General features: G+C 42.8%; 1 protein-coding gene across 4 annotated transcripts in view; it reads left to right on the top strand.

Moving 5' to 3' along the window:
* LOC121869768 (calcium-binding protein P-like) overlaps positions 1-21,919 on the top strand; it is a 126,927-nt gene extending 105,008 nt beyond the window's left edge. For all 4 annotated transcript variants that reach the window (XM_042371338.1, XM_042371356.1, XM_042371345.1 and 1 more), the window contains 3 exons: positions 2,760-2,849; positions 19,516-19,617; positions 20,948-21,919. In XM_042371338.1, the coding sequence (XP_042227272.1) occupies positions 2,760-2,849; positions 19,516-19,617; positions 20,948-21,118 (363 nt within the window). In that variant the 3' untranslated portion in view covers positions 21,119-21,919. The remainder of the gene's footprint in view (positions 1-2,759; positions 2,850-19,515; positions 19,618-20,947) is intronic.
* Positions 21,920-22,382: the final 463 nt, after the last annotated feature.

Here is a 22,382-nt window from a genome sequence, read left to right as displayed (position 1 = left end):
AGAAATCTGATTGAAAGAAAGATCAAAGGTATTGATAAGTAGGGACCTAAAACCAAGTTAGGAAGGAGTGTTAGTAACAGGGTAAACTAGGTTATCCTTACAGCTTATCTCGTGTACGCGAGACCTCTTTTGGATTATGCGGTTCGGTTTTGGTCACCGTACTATAGAATGGATATTGAATCCCTAGAAAAAATTCAGAAGAATATGACTAAGCTAATCGTGGGTATTAGGAACTTTGAGAATAGAGACAGATTAATATAACTAAATCGGTATTCTCTTGAGAAACGTAGAGTGAGGAGCGAAATGATCGTAGCATGCAAATGGAAGATGGGGTTAAAAAAGGTTGATATAAGTAAAGAACTTAAAATATCAAATCAGGAGCGAACGGTTAGCAATGGTTTTAAATTATAAAATTTTAGATTTAGACGTGAAATACGTAAACACGGGTTTGGAAATATAGTTTTGGTTGAGTGGAACAAATTACCAAACACAATCATTAGATCGGGCCAATTTATCTCGCTGCAGTTCCTTTTATTTTTATGTTCTTACTCGTTGCTGCCCGCCATTGATCCTAAAGGCCGCTGCCACACCACGAGTTCCTGGTCCTCACAACTTTACTACCTACCCACTCGGAATTGAATTAGTTCCACATACAAATGGCCCTCTAACTGCCCAACAACTTACTTTATTGTCTCATCTCTGAGCACCTCTCAATTGCCCATAATTAATTGGTTACACATACCGCAGGCGTGGTTAGGCCCATGAGTGCCAATGTTTGGCATACACAGTATAGTTTCTTTTACCACCGGGAACATTGTGGTAGTCTGTCTTACTATAATTATCTTTCCTTAAGAAAGTTTTCCCTTAATACGGAAGATAGTTGGTCAAAGATATATTGGACACCACGAGGTTTGACCGCGTGGACCACAGCCATTGAGGACTGTGGGAGAGTGGACGGCATGTGGGCGTACTATGGGCGACCTTATTATTCGGGCGGCCATAATGTTACAATCCCCCCCCCCTAGCCCGGTCATTTGAAAACTTGTTATATGTTGCAAACAAATAGCAAATTCCAATCCTATTCTCGAGTTAATAACTAAAGATTGCTCTACAGGGGTATATTCATAATATTAAGTTCTATTCTCAGCAGTACAAAATAAAAGAATATCTTTCCAATCGAACTAAAGACGCATGTAAACAACACAAATGAATTTCAGTTAAATTAGGTGGATATGTTAGGTTAAGTTAGGTTATTACAGGACATGTTGGATTATGATATGTAATGTAAGATTAGCATAGGTTGAGAGAGGTGAGTTGGTTAGGTTAGGTTAGGTTTGGTTAGGTCTGGAACACATTTAGTTTATAGCCCCATTTAGTATATTACAGGGTACCTTGAAGTTTATAGTAAATAAGATATTCACTGACAATTACAATGACTAAGTTAAGTTAGAGACCGTCCACTATGTGAATCTGGACACTAAATTCACTAATTCAAGGATGATAATATTTTGTCTACATTTTGACTGTCAGTGTGAAAAAGTAAAGCCCTCTCTCTCTCTCTCTCTCTCTCTCTCTCTCTCTCTCTCTCTCTCTTTCAATTTACCCACACACCTTTCCTTTGACGAATGTCGGCGTGCATATCAATATGAAGCAGTGAACCAGCGAGGGCGGGAGAATTGCACGGAGAAAATAGTGAAAAGAACATTCCCAAAATAGTGTTGGTCGACAAAGTCTACCTCAGCGGGTCACCAAAGTGAAAATATCGGAAAACGTTCACCAGAGTAACGTTCGTCGGAAAGGCTTCTATTGGCTAATCTTTTTTTTTCTTTTTCTTACCCCACCAAAAAAGTACATGGAGAGATCAGACAAGTGTCAATGTTAAATGTCTTCGCCGAGGCGTCGTCTCCTTACCAGAGACTGGCGCTATTTAAAAAAGGGATGATTTGAACTGATGGAGGTTATTTAACATAAAAACATATACATTTTCAGGGAGTTCCACACAGTGTCCAGTGTATACATAAGTTCTTGTTGCCAGAGGCTCTGCAAATTGGAATTTCAACCAAAAAGTCACGGGCTATCCCAGATGCCATCGTCCTCCACTCCCAACTGAAACCGTGTGGTAGTAGCACTACTGAGTGCAGCATTCCCTGCAAATGTGCAATGATGGATATTTTCTTAGGAGTACATCATTTTTAAATGTTTTAACCGCTTATTTTCAATACCGACTCAGGAGACGAAGTGTCTCAACATCGCAGTGAGACTAAAAAGGCGGATATATTGAACACATGATAACCAATTGCCCTTCTTGACTTTTATTCTGGATGAAGACGTTGGTGTTATGAACAAGGTCTTCACTCATTGGTATGGATAAAAAGTAGTACTGAATTGGATAGGCAAGTAGCACTACATCACACACTCAGTGTAAGTGGCATTACAACACACACTGAGTGCAAGTGGCATTACAATACACATTCAGTGCTAGTGGCACTACAACACACACCCAGTGTTAGTGGCACTACAACACACACCCAGTGTTAGTGGCACTACAACATACACGGTGTTAGTGGCGCTACAACACACACTCATTTAAGCGGCACTACATCCTACACTCGGGGTCTATGGCGCTACGATAGACTCGGGGTTCTGTTTTCACGAAGTTTATGATCTGCCCAAAACCCTGAACGCAACAGCCTCCTGACAAAGAACTAAGATGATGGTCCTCCTACACCAGACTAACACCGTGCTCTTCTCTTCCACAGATCAACAATGCTCCTAACATGACGACGACTTACCCCTCTGGGTTCAAATTCAAGGAAAACGCCCCCGTCGACCACAGCGTGCCTGTTAAGGTGAGTAAGAAGGGCGTTTATGCAGGAAGGAAATGGAAGAGGAGGTTAAGGAGGAGAAGAATGGGCTGGGTAAAGAGGGAGCAACGATGGGGAGGAAGAGAGTGGGGGAGAAATAATTGGGTGAAGAGGAAGAAAGAGGAGGACGAATACAAGCTTGATAAATAAAGTGTACAGTAGCTAAAACAACTATCTGTGCAGGTGGGGGTCGATATGCTCCGAAATTTTACGTGTGACTCGTGACAGCCCTCCTATACCAAAATTTATTGTCCATGGTCTCATATTGCTTCCCACAAAGTATGCACAGATTGTTCTTTTAGCTACTGTACATGCGTAGGAGGAGGGAGAGATTTTCCATCGTACTAAAGTTCAGTGAAATGACGAGAGCCCAAAAAAAAAAAAGACTGGAAAGAAGGATGATGAAAGAGGGGGGGGACAGGGAAGGGGATGGAAAGGGAAAAAGAAGACAAATATGGAAAGGAGTGAGGGGAAAGAAAGGACAAATATGGAAAGGGGTGAGGGAAAAGAGGTGGGAGGGGAAGGGAAGATAGGAGTGAAAGGAAAGAGAAGATAGACAAGGAGTAAGGGAAAAGAGAAGGAGTGGAGCAGAAGAGGCGTGAAAGAGAAGGAGTCGGAGGTGAGTGAAGGAATTAGGGAAGAGAAGTGAGGGGAAAGAAGGGGGAAGAAAGGGTAATGGAAAAGACAGGATAGACATGGAAAAGGGTGAGGGAACTGAGGAAGAGAAGGAGAAGGAAAGAGAGGACAAGCAGGGAAAGGAGTGAGGGGAAAAAAGAAAGAAGGGAAAGAGAACTGGAGAAAACCAATAGAAGAGAGAAGTGAAGAGAAGATGAGGAAGAAGAGAAGCAAAAAGAAAAGTTTGGAGTGGAATCGAGAGAAAGGGAGACAAAGAGAGATTAAGAAGGAAAGGGAGAGAAATTTCAGATATAAATGACGGTGAGACAGAGAGAGAGAAGGATGGATACGAGGGGAATAAGATAAGAACGAGATAATGCCTTAGAAAAGATAAGGCAGAAGAAATGACGAGCAAATGAGAAATAGAGAGATATGGATGGGGTAATACTGTAGAACATGGAGATGAAGGAAGTGTAAAAATAGGAGGAAAAAGAATGAGAACGTAAGAAGGAAGCGGGAGAGAAGGACAGAGAGAGGGAGAGAAGGAGAGAGGAATAAATAAAGGAGAGGAGAGGATAGAGGCATAAGGAAGAAAGAAGAGAAGGAGCTAAAAGAAAGAGGAATAAAGAGAGATTGTGAGAGAGAGAGAGTGGGGGGAGAAGAAAGGGAATTCGGGAGAAAAGGAAATGCTAAAATTCAGAAGGAAAAATGAAAGGCAATAACTTGGGAACTATGTTTGGTGAAAGAGTGGAGGAGTAGGGGGAGGAGGGATCGTGGGAGGGGCTGACGAGGGAGTGAGAGGATGAAGAGAGATGGCGGGCAGGGAAGGTAAGAGTGCAGGTTGGCCAAAAAATGAAAGAGCAAGGAAAGTCATAAAAGAAGATAGCCAATGCAATTTCTCTATTTTTAGAGAAATGGTGTAAGTCTTGAATGGTGGCTGTCTAACGAACATTTATGAAAAGTATCAGTGAAATATTTTTTTTTATAATAAGAAAAGGTGAAAAGCTTATGGGGGGATAAACGATAGACGGCCGACAACAGCAACAGTTCAGATGGTCTCGCAAAGCTATGTTGCCGAGAGCGCTAATTCAACCAGTCGACTCTGAACGAGCCCGTGTGCCTGATGATAAAAGCGATATGCTACCATTGGTAGTTAGTTTTCTATCATGCAAAACTGATGTAAATTAGTTACTTTTAAAATCAGTTTTCATCACCAGTATCCCAAGTAATTATTGGTCATGTCCACATTCAGCGTGACAAAATGAAACAATTGATTCGATATTAAACAGTGTGGGAGACTCAGGTGGTCCTTACACTCAGGGGTAAAGGAAACACACTGATGTCAAGTCCGTAAGTTCTATTTCTGGTACAAACACAAAAAGGAGTTAAGACAGGGGTAAACAGCGTCCTGTCTTGGAATCTCTCTGGGTATCTCTCTCTGCGCATGCGCGTACAGCGCGCATGTGCCCAAAACCTGAACTAACACTCGGTGACAAAAGGGAGTATGATTATAAAACATATAATACAGAGACCTGAATCAATAATGGTAAATAGTACAGAGTTACATATTACAGCCATATTCGTCTCATATATCTACATATCTACAAACAGTACGTAAATAAGTTTGTATAATTGTGTAAACGATGATGCAAAAACTATATCCATAAATTATTTAGTCTTGCTAACATTATCTATACTTTATCAAGGTATTCCACTCTTTACATGATTATCAAATATTATCATTTTCATTGTTATAGAGACAATTATATGAATCCAATATTAAAGAGATAATTACAGAGTACCTCAAGATTGGTCTTAGCACCTTGATCTCTAGGAGAGAACACGTATTGTCAACCTATAGCCAAGAGTTCATGAAACAACTATTTATCAACAATGGGCCGTATTCACGAACATCATACCCGATGGTCAGGCTGACCATCGGGAACCCAACGCTTGCGTGGGGAGAGGTCATTCAAGAACGTGCTTTGGGCTCTACAATGGGTCGGAATACCGAGCAACCAAGCAGGACTGCCAACATTTCCAAATCAGCCCACTGTTGCCATAACCCAGGTTTCGAGTACTCCAATAATATTTACCACACACACACACACACACACACACACACACACACACACACACACACATACAACTACTACTTTGTTTTGTTTGTTTCTTAATCGTGGCCTCCAGCCTCCCCCAATTAACCACACCTTCGCCGCCATTTCATTACCTTAAAATTAACTATCCTAATCCATAAGTAGCTACCCTACCTGTGTTGAGTTAGTTGAGATGCCGATCTATGCGGTATTCAGTGACTATTGCCTCGTAGTCAATATCTGCAGCTGTTGTCAGTTTTGGGGTCGATGCTCTCGTTCCTCTGAAGCAAAGCAAAGCAGACCTAAGGAGAGAGAAGGACAGTCGATATCTCAACCAGGCTATAATATAACTTCTGGGATGCTGTTTCTGTTCAGATAACACCTCAGTGAGTCTGGAATAGAAGTATCTAGCACTTGGTCCCATCCCACCAGAGGTTGTGAACACCAGAGGAGTGAAGCTACCTTGATTAACGTTCTAAATTCTCTCCCCATTTGCTCTAATTTTGTCGTTCTTGTTCCTCCTGTGTGCAGCATCGAGAGTTAGGTTGCAGTGACCTGCGGCCATGGGATCAAAATTCTTCATGTCGAAAAAGGCTCGCTGTCCCCGTGTCCAGAATCCTCGAGCACAGACGTCCACATGGGCTTTGTTGGATGTGTTTGAAGTCCTATGTTGGAAATTCTCATAGTGCAATGGAAGGGGGGTCGGTTCTACTCGGACATCATAACAGATTTCCTTCAACATATTTGCAGTGAGATCCCTTACTTTGTCGTGCCTTATGCATACGAAGCCCCCTTTCTTGAACACCATGGCATGGTCGACGTCCTAGGAAGAGCCACAAACGCATTGGGAGGGCAAACATTCTACTGGCCTACCGTACCTTAGAGCAATGGCATCTGTAAATTTTTGTTTGTTAAGACTGAAACCATTTGCCCTTATCAGTAATATAGTTAGCCAGTTCGAGGCGCCCACCCCCTGCATTATAGTTACTTTTTTTCAAATTCTCTGGCACTTGCAGCATCAGTTGCTGCAACTTATCACATGGGCCGTGCTATCGTTCTGTTGTAATGGGCCGTCGAATCTTGTTTAATTCACTGGCATCCACCTCACCTGTTGCATTCTGAGCCATTATGTGGTCGGTGAGGGCTACCGTGAGCTTGCCTGGTTTGATGTTCGTGAGCAGCAATCTCCTCTGGATTGGTCAATCCTACTGTATTCCTCCCAGTCTCGATGGTAGTGCAAGGAGTGACCTTTCGGTTGAAGTTAAGTGAAGGTGTTTCACTAATTTTGGAATGAAATTGACGCTGATGGCTTCTTCCTGGTGGTGGAGGAGAGGTCCGATATCAGGGATAGTGCGCATCAGGTAGTTCCAGCGATGCTCGATTCCATGGGTGAATGCCGCAAAACCGCATGTGGCTCTGTTTTAGCAATATCCGACAGAACCTGGTGGCCAGCACAAACTTGCAGGTTCCCTGCTGCTGACCTGTCATCATCCCTTACCACCTCCATTATGAATTTTCCAATGATCCGCCTCAGCACTTCCCCCACCCCTATAGGCCTACAACCTGGATTCTTATCCAGGGGAATGAGGCGGCAGGCCGTCAGAGAATGGAGGTGTTGGCAGCATGAGGATGGCAGTGCAGAGATCACTTGCTACGGGGCCAAACTTGTTAGTGCTGAGGATGACTCTCCAACCGTTTGCCTCCAGACCTGAAGGGCCGGCACCTCCCTGAGTCTTCAGTGTATTTTTCCACACCATCCCTCCTGTTATTTTCTCGAACAGGACAGCATTTGGGGATATAGTCACCCTGGAACCTGATGCCGTCGTCTTCGCCTCTCCTGTGTGAGAGATCTTACCGCTAAAGACACTTTTCACACACGCATTTTGTTTCCAAACTTTCTTGCAAAATCTTCGGTGTTTTGCTTTCCGTCTCCTGTAAATTTTAGACTCTCCTGCAATGTTCTTGCTTCACATAGGAGATCATCACGGGCCCATTCTGCCACATTGTCAATCTTCTCTTCATTGCTGCCGCATTTTCTTTGTGCTTAGTCATTGTGTGTCCTCTGACAGAATAGATGTGGTATTATTGCCAGAATTTGAAGAGCTAAAGGGGCAAGGAAGCAATCCTGAGTGTACTCAGTCATGAGGCGAATCATCTCCCGAATCATTTCTTTGGTGGCCGCACACTTGGGTGGTTCAAACAGGTTAGCTGGCAACCACCTGACAATTTCTGAGTAAGTTTCTTTAACCCATATGTCTGCATTTTCCATCGACATGCAATTCCACTGTGGTGGCTGTCTCTCATTCACTTCGTGAACATCTGCTACTATTGGAGCAGCGTTTATTAGTACTACATTTTCAGGTTGAGTAGACTCACTGCTATCATTTAAGATATCATAGGGCGGTTGGGTCCCGGCAATATCCACTGTGGCCTCCTGTGTTGGCTCCCTGCCATGTGGGTTCCGACATGGTCGGTTGTTTCTCGCACAATCACAGCTAGTGCAATTTTGTTTCTGGCTAGCACAAACGCAACAATGTCTGTTACCCGGCATAGTGTTCCGCACTTTGGGCGACAGTTACGTCCGCCTCTGACATCTGCTTTGGTCCCATACAGAACAATAAACTAGTTCTTATGAGTAAAGGGCAGAGAGGTGACAGGCTGGACTGCTGTGTCCGGGTAGTAGGGGCTTACGTGCGCGCGTGGGTGTGTAGGCCTCCCCCTGAGGCCGACAATCCACACATCAGAATGATACACTGGGAGCAAGAAATTGTCACACCTAACACTTTTTTATATATCCTTGGCAGAAATAACCACTATTTCTATGGTCGCACTGATGTAATATTAGTTATATAAACTCACTTGGTCGGCCGACCCTACATGAAGTGTCTGTTACTTGGGGAAGGCGACCGCAAGCGTAGAACATTTGGCCACATAGGGGCGAGAGTCTCGATACCACCCCTGCCAAAGTAGGCCTATCGACACTGGCACTCGCACCTGGCACCTGCACTAATCGTCCCACCAAATACTCACAGTTCGCTACTCGCTTGGTGATCGCCAGTGAACACACGGAATATTTGCGATTAATGCCGTAAGGGATGAGTTATTAAGGAAGTCACCTAGGTTGGCGAGTTCTGAGGTGACTAAAGAGGGCGATGCAGGACCGGCACGGTCGATCACAGATGTTGCACATGTGGGGGACTAAATCTAGTGCCGGAGGGGTGGTGGCAGCGTCTTTCCGGCGTAGGCGTTTGTCTGCCTAGCTATGCAGTCTGGCTAACTCCAAAGTATTGACATCTTGTTGTGTGGTGATCCTCCAAGCGTTACGGTGTGGCGTAATCGTCTCCCAGGTGAGGAGGTCAATTTCGCACTTTTTCAGGTTTGTCTTAAGACTATCCTTATACCTTTTCAGTTGCCCGCCAACGTTACATTTACTAGTCGGCTAAATTTGCGCTGACACGAATAAGGAACGCAGCCAAGAAGATGGAAAAGAGAGTTGGTGCCAGTATACACCCTTATTTAACCCCTGTTTGGATGGGAAAGAACTCTGGCTGGGTGCCGTTGTGCAGGTCGTCTGCATTCAGAAGTCCGGTGATGGAAGTGACCGACACTTTTTTCCTGCCTGGAGTCGTCTTATATTGAAAAGTCTCTTCATCCAGTATTCGACGTCCGTTGTGGACCCTGGCACTGGCACTGACACGAGTAAGGAAGGCAGCCATTGTGTAGGACACCGCAATTCATGCCATCGTGAAGTTGCCTCTCAATGGCGATGAATTTGGTGAGCAGCCAAAACGGCTGAGGGTCCACCTGAGGGCTTCCCTGTTGACCGAGTCGAAGGCCTTGGTTAGGTCGATGAAAGCCATGTACAGGTCATGACGCTCTTCTCTGCACTTTTCCTGTATCTGGCGGGCAACAAACATCATGTCAGTGGTGCCAGGTGATGATCTAAAACCACATTGAGATTCTGGGAGGAAGGTTTTCGCCTAAGGAAGAAGTCTGTTTAGGAGGATTCGGGCTATAATCTTGCCAGCTACGGAGAGCAGCGAGATCCCACGGTAGTTGCCACAATCTGATCGGTCCCCAATGTTCTTATAAATATTGACAATGGAGGCATCTTTAAGAGCTTGGGGGATTTCCTCCTTTTCCCATATATTCTCCAGAAGAGAGTGGAGACGGCTGGTAAGTAGAGGTCCTACTGCTTTATACACCCCGGCTGGGATTCCATCAGGCCCTGAGGCTTTGTTATTTTTCATCTGTTTGATGGCAGTAGCTACCTCATCCAGGGATGGATGATAGCTGAGGTGGGTCAGCTTTGGATGCTGAGGGACCTGTTGGGTAGTCAGGACATCCACATTGGTGTTTCGGTTGAGCAATGAAAGGTAATGCTCTTTCTAGCACTGAAGGAGGCCTTCGTGAACTTTAATTATGTGGTTACTGTCAGATGAGCGAAGGGGGGCTGTGCTACGAGTGACATGCCCATAAAATGTTTTGATGGAAATGAAAAATTTGCACATCTTGTGTTGTCCTGCAAGTTTTTGTGCTTCATATGCTTTATTTTTAAGCCAGTCTTTCTTTAGATTGTGAAGTTCCTGCTGGACTGCCGCTTTCTTCTTGCGGAAGGTATCAGCTTTGGTCCAAGACTGAGGGTTGTTCTGCCAGTCAGTAAAAGCAGCACGTTTATCATAGATGTGTTCTTTGATTGCCGCATCATTTTCATCAAACCAGTCCCGGTGTATTCTTTTGAACGGGCCAAGGGTCTCTCCGCAGGTCTTTGTCATGACAGTATTAAGAGTATCCCATTCGGCACTGGGATTCACGTTGTTTGCTGTTGAGTTGTTTAAAATCCTCCAGACGCTTAGTATTAAAACCTCTTCTGGAGGCTTGCTGCCTTCGCCGTTTTGGGGCAATGTGAAGTGAGAGCTTGGATCTGACAAGTCGATTATCAGTGTCACAGTGGTCTGAGACACGCATGGCACAGGTGATAAGGACATCTCGGCAATCTCTTTCTCTGACAATGATGTAGTCAATGAAATGCGAGTATTTGGATTGTGGGTGTTGCCAGGATCCCTTGAACTTGTTGGCTTGCCTAAACAAGGTATTGGTGATAGTGAGGTTGTGAGCAGCACACTTGCTGAGGAGTAGGTCATTGGGATTACACTTGCCTAGTCCATTTTTCCCTATGGTTCCCTGCCAAATGTTAGCATCTCTGCCAACTCTGGCATTGAAGTCGCCAAGGAGCACAACCTTGTCTTCTCTGGGGATAGAGGTTAGCACTCTGTCGAAGTCGGCATAAAAGGCCTCCTTGATGTCATCCTCTGCATCCAGTGTTGGGGCGTATGCACTGATGAAGAAGGCATGACGTGAGTGATTCAGTGGGACTCAAAGCGTCATGAGGCGCTCGTTGATCCCAATCGGCATTTCAATTAGCCTGTGTAGGATGCATTGGTGGATGGCAAAGCCAACTCCATAAATGAGGTTTCTCTCTGCAGCAGGTTACCCTTCCAGAAGAAGGTGTAGCCAGACCCGCGTTCTGTGAGTTGGCCCTATTCTGGGAGCCGGGACTCACTGATGGCTGTTATGTCGATGTTATACCTAGGCAGCTCTTTTGGCACAAGGGCAGTTCTTCTTTCAGGACGAGCATTTGTGTCAGTATCTAGAAGGGTCCTGACATTCCATGCAGTGACCATAAGAGGTTGTATGGTTTGTTTTTGTTTGGATCTGTGATTTTGATTGTGTTTTCGAGCGCATAAGGATGACCTTACTGGGTGCGGTTGCCCAGACAGGTTGGGTTTTTAGGCAGGCTATGTTTAGGGCACCTTTTCTAGTCCCCTCCCCGTGTGGGGTGAGCAGAGTGGCTCCTTGTAAGGGCTGCTCAGTCGCACAGACAGGACCGGATTGCACTGCTGCCTAGATTCCAGCGCATAAACGACCATCTTATCTGTGCCACCCATGTGCAGAGTTGTGACTAGAGACTCCCGGCGGTCATCTCTGCCTGTCCCCGTCGCCACTCGTCCGTCGCCATAGGACTTTTGGGGCGTATAAGGGGTTTGATGAAGATTAGTGGTATGATTAACTGGGTGATGGCTGCGCGTGAGTTGATTTTTGTGGTGAGGCAGGAGAGCAGGCTGCAACCACACATCTTGGCTCTCTTTTTTTCCTGATCCAGTGGTGCAAGTGTTGCAACGACTGGAAAGAGGGAGAGTTGCAATGGATTGCCGAGCCCAGTTTGTTGGGTTTCGCCTTAGTAGCCTGTCCATCAGGCATTGCCTTCGTCCGCTAGTGTAGTCGTTGGGTTTCCATGGTGGTCACCTCTTCCATCTACACCGCCGTTGGGGTCTTGTTGGAGCTCTGTAAGCATGTCTGCCTGATGCGGGGCTCCACCGCAGATTTTTTTAGGGGGTTTACTCCCGCAGCCTTATTCCTGCGAAGGTTAATCCGCAAGGCAGCAGGGGGGTGGTGGTTGGTAGGCGCCAGGATGTGTCCACATGCCAGTGAGCCTGTGTGCCATCCCTCTGGGGCCCACTGCTACTCTGAGATTCCCTGCTGATCTAGCGTGGACCCACGAGGCACCCGGTTACCGTGTGCCGCCATGAGGAGGCACAACAGGAGTCTCGATGGTGTGGAGGCTGTGTACTGGCAGGGGAAAACTTATGCAGGTTGCTTCCCTGTTTGCCACGAAGGCTAGCCGGCGTCGGCAGCTGAAAGCGAGAGGGAGCAAGCAGTGCTTGCACCTTAACACTAACATAATGCTGCCACACTAGACGCATTTCACCGCCCTGTGTAGTGTGTGCGCACACACACACACACACACACACACACACACACACACACACACACACACACACACACACACACACACACACACACACACATGTAACCAACAAAAAACCCCACATCAAATGACCAAACGAACATAAGTGCTAAGAGGATAGCTAAGGGATATAGAACTTATCATTCTCTGATGTTCGTGAGCTTTGTTTTCAAGGTTATATTTCACCGGGTGCTGGCCACACTGGGATGGCCGGCGCTTGGTTTGCCATGAGTCAGTTTTCACAACACGGAGTGGGAAGGTGCGGGAAATATGAATAGTCATTAACGAAGCATACCACTGTCTTTTAAACAGTACAGTGCTCTTGTTAGCCTTTTTCAAGTGAAGGGCAAAGTTATACAGGAAAAGGCATGTATTCATCCCTCCTGAAATATGTCCTTACCTTTCAGCAAGTGGCTGCTTAGCCGACAATTCCTAACCTAACCTAACCTAACCTAATCACATTTATTCTGTACCCTCGTCAGCATTTCACAAAATTTTTATATTTAGTAAATGATTTTATGTTTCAGAATGTTAATATTAAATTGTTTTACTTCATTTCTGTTACCCATCCCTTTACATTGTGCCCTAGTTAAGTTCTCAGCTGCAGTGCGACTTGAAAATAATTGATAAGGTTTTAATTAGTTCCACATTCCTTTGTGATGAGGCTGACTAGGCTGTTCTTAAACATCGTCAATTCGTTGGTCATTTGTGCTTGCTATATAAAATTTACGGTTCTTGCTCTAGGAACATTATTTATCGTATACATAAACATGCAGGTTCATTAACATGTCTCTACAAATAGATGTTTTTGTTTCTTTTCTAAAATACTTCTTGCAGTTTTAGGGTATTTAATGGCACGGTGTAGTTTACGCGCGATGCATACTCACAACAGCCGGGATTCCTTAACACTTGTAAATAACTAACAATCTTTGATTGTATATGGAACAAAACAGTCACCAACAAACTCATTTTCTATCAGTTTTAAATATATTCTAGCTCAATATATCAAAATTTGGAGGGTGAAAATTTTTTTTTATTTTCATCGGGTCTACCATAGGGCGGGTACCCGGTCCCGTTGAAATGTTCCAACATTCCCGATAGCAAACCCGATCCACCGGGACTGCCTTCGGGTCTGTGGCGTCTCTAAATAACCACACCCGACGGTGTTCCCGATCGGTCGGGTGGTGTAACGACTGTGAATATGGCCCAATATCTCACCTTAGGCCTTTCTATTTTAGGAAATCAATTCTGTACTGTATTTATGCCCATGTAATTTCATTATCCACTAGGGCATATTGGCATACTGCTCTCCAAGGAAGTCTTTAGTTCGTGCAATCTGGAAAAGTATTTCTAAATACGGCTTTTTGGAGGAAGTGTTAAAGTGTGTATAATATCAGATTTGAAAGTTATTAGTGTTAATTATCAAATGAACTAATGTGCCATTATAAACACACACACACACACACACACACACACACACACATACACACACACACACACACACACACACATACACACACACACACACACTTTTTTTTTAGTTATTCTACATATTTTTGCTTCATTTTATTTCTTACGCGTGAGCTTATAATTATGCTCTGATTAAGAGCTAAAGCCATTATTCGAAGACTCTCGGGTTCTTCAAGGTATTACTATCATGGCATCACCTGATGATTAGCCCCAGCTTATTTCACCTGACGGTTAAACATCCTAATGCTATCTTGGCTTAGGTTAGGTTAGGTTAGGTTAGGTCAGGTTAGGTTAGGTTATAGTGTGTGGGTAAAGGAGGTGTGAGAGGCAAGAAGGAAATATATTATTCACGAGGCCGAAACACATATTCTTAACGCTCTTCCTGCCTTGCATACTTGCTTCAGTAATTTACTTGACATCTTTCTCTTTCGTATTCCATTCTTCTTTCTTTAATTTACCTTACATCTTCCTCTTACTGCTTTCCATCCCTCTTTCTTTACTTTTCCTTACATCTTCCACTTTCGCCTTCCTTACTTCCTTCACCTTACATAGTCACTTTCATTCCTAACCAATGCTATAATCAAACTGCCTAATTTCAACCAAGACAAACAGTGCTTACCTCCTTAGTCGCTCAAGATAGAAGCCTAAGACGGTGTGGCGACCATGAGCAGTTAATATTCACTTATACAGTTACCTCAGCTAATGGTTACCTGATAGAATTAAACACGACCAACGACATGATAATCAGTGAAATTTACTGAGTACTGAATTTGGTTTCGAAGATGGTTTTCTTTTGTTGATCCTTGTAATGTTTCCAGTGAGATAATAGCAAATAGCTCAAGCCTAATATTTATTTTCACTTAGTCTTCTGAATCAACGTAGCGTAGATTCCCAAGGCATTACGAGAGAACACCATAACTGAGAGACGAGATGAGATTCTATACTGCAAAACAACCTATACCTTAATATAATTTTTTTAGATGGAATAAAACTTTTGAGCCAATCATTTTGTTTTCCCTGTACAATATCGCTTAAAGTTAAAGAGGTTAAAAATCGCGTCTGGCTGAGGATTTCCTATTACTTTGGATATGAAAAGGCAAGTGGGATCATTACCTGCCAGGTACAGTCCATCAAATATACTGCCTTGGGTTATTCAACGGGTCGAATCTGTGAGGTAAAAGGAGCATTGGTGTGTTTTGAGAGTATGATTGGATTTTTTACAACACTTTTAATCCTACCTTATAGACAATTTAAGAAACTCCTTATCTTGAACCCTTCAGCAAATTAAAAAAATCTTATCCTAAAGGTAAAGAACCTCAATAAGCAAAAAAAACAAAACAATCTAGCATACCTAAAAACACATTAAATATGAGTACAAATTCCTTGTCCAATTCCTAAAGAACCTCTATAAAGTACAAAATAATCCTTTCTCAAAACATTAATCTCTTAAATATTAGTAAAAACCCTTAAAACAAAACAGAAACCCCTGAATAACCACCAAACCCTTTTCTAATCCTTAAGGCTACGGGGTTACCAGACATCCTCACAGTCAGGCCAGCAACCTTTCATCGACAGTCCCCAGCTAACCCCCATCTGTTAGAACCAAACGAGGCCTCTTGAAGTGCAACCACCATCCTAATGCTCCCGCTTATCTCAAGACCTTATCATTATATATTGTTTGCCAGCAATAATGAAGGATAAAGAGGCATGTATAAATGCAATCCCTTATATACTGGCGAGCGCTCTCTCTCTGAAACACGTAATATCATATTGTCTAATATAAAAAAACCCATTTCATCGTGAGTTTATGGTCAAATATTGTTATTGTTGGGTAATGATGACCTCGTCTTACTTGATATGCATTGCCCAATATTCTCAAAGTATCTCCAATAGTTGAGACTGACGACGTCTGTTAAGGCGGTGCAGCGTCTCGTTGTGTTCAATATGGCTTTTGTGAAAGAGGATTGGGTCCACCCGAGCCAATTATGTGCGGAGTATATGATCCCTATGTTCACGGGGTGGTTGTACACAGAGGATATTATAACTGAGTTCTAAGTTCAATGTAGCCTCTGAGATATAGTTATACTTACACAGAAGTCGTTGTGAGCGGGGCCTGTGCTCACAGTGACCTTTTCAACCAGTTCTACGCACACGGTCTATTGTAAACGAATTTAACGTTCAATATGGCCTCTTCGAACAAATTAAAACCATAAATTCTTTTCAACGAATTCTATATTCAATATAGGGTGCAATGGTCAACTTCATACATTACTAGCTTAAGTGATGTTGGTTTACGCAATTGAAACTCCCTGTTCACCCAGCTGTATGAATGACTACCTAACTTTATAGATGTAGAAGTGAATACGGTCAAGTGTTCTGTTGGTAATATCCATCTCTTATACATCGTAGGCTTAACATACACAGACCTACATTTACACTGCCCCAAATGGGCCTTCACACCAATAAAATCCATTGATACTTTCGTGGCCAGTGTAATATTTGTAAACAAGTGACATATACACAGTGTGTGTGTGTGTGTGTGTGTGTGTTTTTTTATTGGGCACCCTCTTACATCCTTATGTAAGGTGAAGTGCAGAAGCGTTTACAGCGCCCAACAGGGAAGCATGCTAAGTTCATGCTAGCCTTTATGTCTCATGGGTTAAGGGCGTAGAAGCCTGAAGAGTCAAGGGCGTAGAAGACGAAGAGTCAAGGGTTTATGTCTAAGCAAGTTATTGGAAGCTCCAACAACTTTCCCTGAATACAAATTCGCAACTTTCGATTTACAGCAGGTACCTACTTTGCTGCTAGGTGAACAGGGACCAAGGGAGGCTGGGAAGTGTGTCCAAACAACTTTCCACCGGCCCGGGAATCGCACCCGTGACATCTCGCTTGCAAGGCAAGAGCGGTACCGCTCTACCCACCGGCGCCCCCATGTGTGCGTGTGCTGCGGGAGCGTGTTTATACATAGAGTATAAACACGCTCCCGCAACACAGCTCTTCCTACTCGTTTCCCCCCAAATTTCTTTCTCCTCTCATGTGGATAAACAGATATGTAACTATACAGACAGACAAACAGACAGACAGAGATAAAGTCAATTAAACAGATATACAAGGAAGGAAGAGATGGATGGAAAGATAGATACAAAACGTGCACAAGAATAAGCCGTAATGGATCAGCCACCAGTGTGTATGAAAGGATTCTGAATGAGCTAAGATTGGAGATAACTCGAACCTCTTCGACTCTTTCTGATGAAAAATAGAGGAGAGATAAAGGGAGGAGGTTGATGATGATGATGAAGAAGATGATTGATGATGATGAACAAAAATCTACATTTGTACAATTAAGGAAAAATATACCAGATACAAACTTTAATTATACGTTTAAGACATACACGATATTCATACCAAAATAGACTCGAAGGAAAACTTGATCCGTTCTTCAGAGCTTCCAGTGTTTAAAACTTCAAAACATAATAAAATCCACAATTTCAACAAACCTCAAAACTTCCCTCTTGTGGTTTCTCTCCCTCACTTTGTTCTCTAATTTCTAGATTCCTTGAAAGCCGATCCATGGCAGTTGTCGAAGGATCGACCTCTCGCTCTTTGTTTACCTATAGTGGTGTCCCACTGGGTTATTTCTTTCACCTACTCTCTTCCTTCTTTTTATCAATGATTTACTTCATATTACTACTATTTCTATCCATTCTTACGCTGATGAGTCTACTCTTCACTCTTCTTCATATTTTTCCCTTCCCGCTAATTCTCAAATTAGATCTGTTTCTAGAGCTGATATCATTTCCTCGAAAAATGCAGATCTGTGCAGCATCTCCGAATGGGGAGGTAGAAACTTGGTTAAATTCAACAGCAATAAAACACAGTATTTGCCAATTACACTTCCCAATTTAGATGGTCTCTCACCAATCAGATCTTATGACGCGATCATTCTGCCAAATTCTAAAATAGATATGATAGGCCTCACCATTTCCTCTAATATCTCATGGAAGCCACAAATCCACAACATTGCTAAAGCCTCCTGAAAGCTGGGAATGCTGCACTGATACCGTAGCTACTTCACTCCTGAGCAGTTGCTTCAAGTTTATAAGGGATTCATTCGTCCTAACTTGGAGTGCTGCTCTCATATCTGGGGTGGCTCTTCTTCTGTCCAACTGTTAGATAGGGTGCAATCAGAATCATTGCGTCTTATTAACTCTCCTCATTTAGTTGATAATCTCTCTTCCCTTTCTCTTCGCCGCAATGTTACTTCACTCTCTCTCTTTTACAGGTACTTTAACGGGATATGTTCGATGGAATTGGCATCCTGTGTACCGTCGGCAAGGCCGAGGGCTCGTAACTCTCGTCATGCCCGCAGTGCCCAACGTTTCTGTGTGGCTGTCGGTCACACTAGATTGGAATAACCCGTTATAGTACACCCTTCTTTCCTTACACAGCCAAACTGTGGAATGCTCTGCCTTCTTCTGTTTCCATACTCATACAATCTGTCTCACTTCAAAAAGCTTGTTTTCCGGCATCTTCGTGGTATATATAATCTTTTTCTCTTCTATTTTTAATTTCTTTTTACTCTTATTTTTTCGCCCCGTTGTGGGTCGATGACCTTTGTCCGGGTGGGCTATAAATGATATATATATATATATATACAGTATATATATATATATATATATATATATATATATATATATATATATATATATATATATATATATATATATATATATATATATATATATATATATATATATGGTCGAGGTGGTCTTTCTGTCTGTCTATTGTATTGTGAACCTGGAGACGTGATAATAAAATATCGGATATATTTTGGTAAGGAGGACACTCTAGGACATCTCCGGACACCAGACCCATCTTCTCTATCTCTTTGATCATGACCCACGTATTTTTGGGGGTTCTTCTTCTTCTTCTTTCTTCTTCTTCTCCCCCTTCTCCTCCTCCTCCTCCTCCTCCTCCTCCTCCTTCCTCATTTCTTTTTATTTTTCTTCTGCTTGACCCCATTATCGGTTTCTGCCGCATGTGGTACTTTCTTTCTCCTCATATATTTAAAGACGTGTATTTCTCAACATAGCATTCAAGCACACCCGAGAGAGATAGAGAGAAAGACAGACATGAAATAGATTGAAACAGACAATCAAACAAAAATAGACAGAAAAATACATACATACATACATACATACATACATACATACATACATACATAAATATATAATGGTTGCCCCCCATGAAACGAGGATGGCCGGCCCGAGGGCCACCGAGGCGTGAATTTGTTTATGGTGTAGAAGCTGTCGCCAACACAACAACCACACCCTACGTTAACGAGCTGCATGACCCAGTGTCAAGGAATAGTCCGAGAAGCCCCGACAACTCGCCAACTGCACTGGCTGACCATTACCCAAGAATAAAAACCGCAAATTGATTAACATCCAGGTTCCCAGTTACTACTGGGTAGACAGAGCCATACATACATACATACATACAAATAGACAAAGATAATGAGAGAGAGAGAGAGAGAGAGAGAGAGAGAGAGAGAGAGAGAGAGAGAGAGAGAGAGAGAGAGAGAGAGAGAGAGAGTGTCCCTCCCATAATACAAGCCAATAATTATTGGCTTGTATTATAATTAATTATCTCATTACTGCAGGTGGTGATGTCACAGCCCGCCTTCAAGATCAGTCAGCCCATCAGGCGACGAGGAGACGACAAGTGGCCCCCTAAAGGCTTTGGCGAACCTGTACAAGAAGAGGTGAGTCTAGAGAAGGAAGGGAAGTTAGAGGGAGAGAAGGGATGGGAGAGAGTGATAGAGGTGAGGGGGAAATGTAGAAGGGAGAGATGGAAGGGAAGGGAGAAAGAAAGGATGGAAGGCGTGAATCTAGAAGGAGTGATGGGGGGAGATGAAAGGGGAGAGATGGAAAAGAAAGAAAAAGAAAGGATTTAAGGGAAGGAGAGAGGAAGAGATGGGAAAGAAGGAGAGAGGGAGGTATGGGAGAGAAGAAGAGAGAGAGGGATGGGGGGGAAGGAGGAAGGGAGAGATGGGTTATAGGAAATGAGGGAGTGATGGGAAGGATGTAGAAGAGAAGTGAAGGAGCATTCATTAATCTGCGTGCGTGTTAATTTCATTCAATATAAACTACTCGTAGAGTCAAGATTAACAACAGTCAATATATACTTCAGTCTACCACAGCTAGAGTAGACATCAAACACAGTCTACAGAAGAAAAAAAACGGGTTTAACCACACCATAGCATGGCAGGTGATAATACCATCTCACTTTAGGTTAGGTTAGGTCACCTTTCCCTGTAATACCATATATTCTCGCCATTTGGCCACCATCACGGAGGGTCAAGGGACAAAAGGAGAGTACTTGATCGACTATTACACCAGGGAAACGGGGAAATAATGGTACGGAGGTAAGAAGGGAAAGTGGTGAAGGAAGGAAGATTAGGATGACCGGAAAAAGTAGAGAGTGAGGATGGAGGATTAAAAGGAAGAGATGGGAAACGGAGAATGGGTTGGGATGTTGGAGGATGAAAGGGGAGGAGGTGAGGTAGAGGAGGGGATGGATAGAAGAAGGGAAGGGAGATAGAGGGAAATTCAGAAAGGAATTAAGTGAGGGGTTGAAGGATGGATGAAAGGCGAGGTGGAAGAAGAAAAAGGGATACTTAGAGGAGGGGGATATGGATAAAACGAGGAAGGATGAGGTAAAGGATTAGGATAAGGAAAAAGAGTGGAGAAGGAAACCAATTTGACTTACCCTTGTTTGTTTGTCGAAATGATGGCATCAGTTTATGTGAAGTAGCAACGAGTTGTTGAGTAACTGAGTATACTACAGCAAAGAGGAATACATATGAAAGAATAAGAAAACTTTAATTATTTGTAACCTTGGATGCGTGGAAAGAGAAATATTGAATTGAATACACATAGGGAAGTAGAGACCTTTTAAGTAAATAAATGTGGGGAGGAAGATACCATTAAATAAGTAGCTGTGAGGAGCGAGGTACCCACAAGTAATCATAAGGCATTAATTTATGTGTGTACAGCGAGGAAGGTGCCCACACTTACGGCTCTCTCTTACAGGTTCGTGAATTCATAAAGCCCAAGAAAATGCAACGGGACTATGGCGGTTTCTTCTCCCAGAACGCCCTGCCCAACAACTACGCCGGCTACCGCCCTCCTCCAGGCACCCAGCACTTCGGTACAGACGAGAACGACGAGGAGGAAGTGGAAGCCGGAGTCTCCAACATGTAAAAGATTCTGGAGTCTTCGTCTTCTCTCTCCTACACAACGCGAGCTCAACGATACACCCCCTTTCTCCTTTGCCCCTCCCTTTTCTCCTCCCCTTCAAGCAATGTCTCTCGCACGTCAAATTATGTAAGAATTCTTAACGATGTTTCAGCGACATCATCATGTAACGCCGTTGAACGCGTTCTCTTCTCAAACTACTGTACGTTTTTGTTGAGCTATTCAATGTACTACTTTCTTAAACATTTTGCCACGCCGTTCAACGTGTTATTTTCTCAACCAACATATTGCCACACCGTTCAACGTGTTATTTTCTCAACCAACATATTGCCACACCGTTCAACGTGTTATTTTCTCAACCAACATCTTGCCACACCGTTCAACGTGTTATTTTCTCAACCAACATCTTGCCACGCTGTTCATTACTCTCTTAACAAGTGTTCCCATCTCTTATTTTTTTCGTGAAATGTTCATAATGAAAAACAAAAACACAACAGCACAAATGTTCCACGATGCTGAAGGCTTAACAAATATCACTTAGTCTTGATTTTCCGAAAACCAAAAAAATAACACTTTTACTTAATTTTAAAGAAACCTCGAAAGTTTCTTGAATGGCTTTTGTCACAACTATCTAGTCATGCTGTTTTGTTTCTCTAACTATTTCTAATGTGATGTCGAGTTGATCTTTGGCCTTCTGTGTGCCCTCTCTTTCACCTTCCTCAACTCTGACATCTACCGAGTGCTTAAATGCTATTTTTACTAGAATTTAATGTTAAGCCAACTCCCATATTATAAAAAAAACAAGATGATAATGGTGGTGTGTATGTCTTGATGATATAAAAACAAATACACACATAAATGTTTATGGTATACATATAACACATAGATCGTACACAAATACACACACATATATATATATATATATATATATATATATATATATATATATATATATATATATATATATATATATATATATATATATATATATATATATATATATATATATATATATATATTAAATACATGCATCAAATATTTATCAAAACACCATATAGTAATTTAATTGAGAAATGCCTGGATATTCCGTCTTTTTAGTCAGTACAAGACTTCCCAATCATCACCAGGACTGAATCTATTTTTGTCGTAAAAGTCAAGAAAGCAAAAACGAAAAAGAAAACAAAAATCTGTTGAAGACTAACGAATTCAAGTCTAACTGCAAGTTTAAGAACTCTGTCAGTTCAAGGCATCACACATTTGCTAAGCTAAT

The sequence above is a fragment of the Homarus americanus genome, unplaced genomic scaffold (genome assembly GCF_018991925.1).
Source record: "Homarus americanus isolate GMGI-L3 unplaced genomic scaffold, GMGI_Hamer_2.0 scaffold32583, whole genome shotgun sequence".
Classification (NCBI taxonomy): domain Eukaryota; kingdom Metazoa; phylum Arthropoda; class Malacostraca; order Decapoda; family Nephropidae; genus Homarus; species Homarus americanus.
The sequence above is the reverse complement of the archived record's forward strand: the minus strand, read 5'-3'. Positions and strand labels throughout refer to the sequence as shown.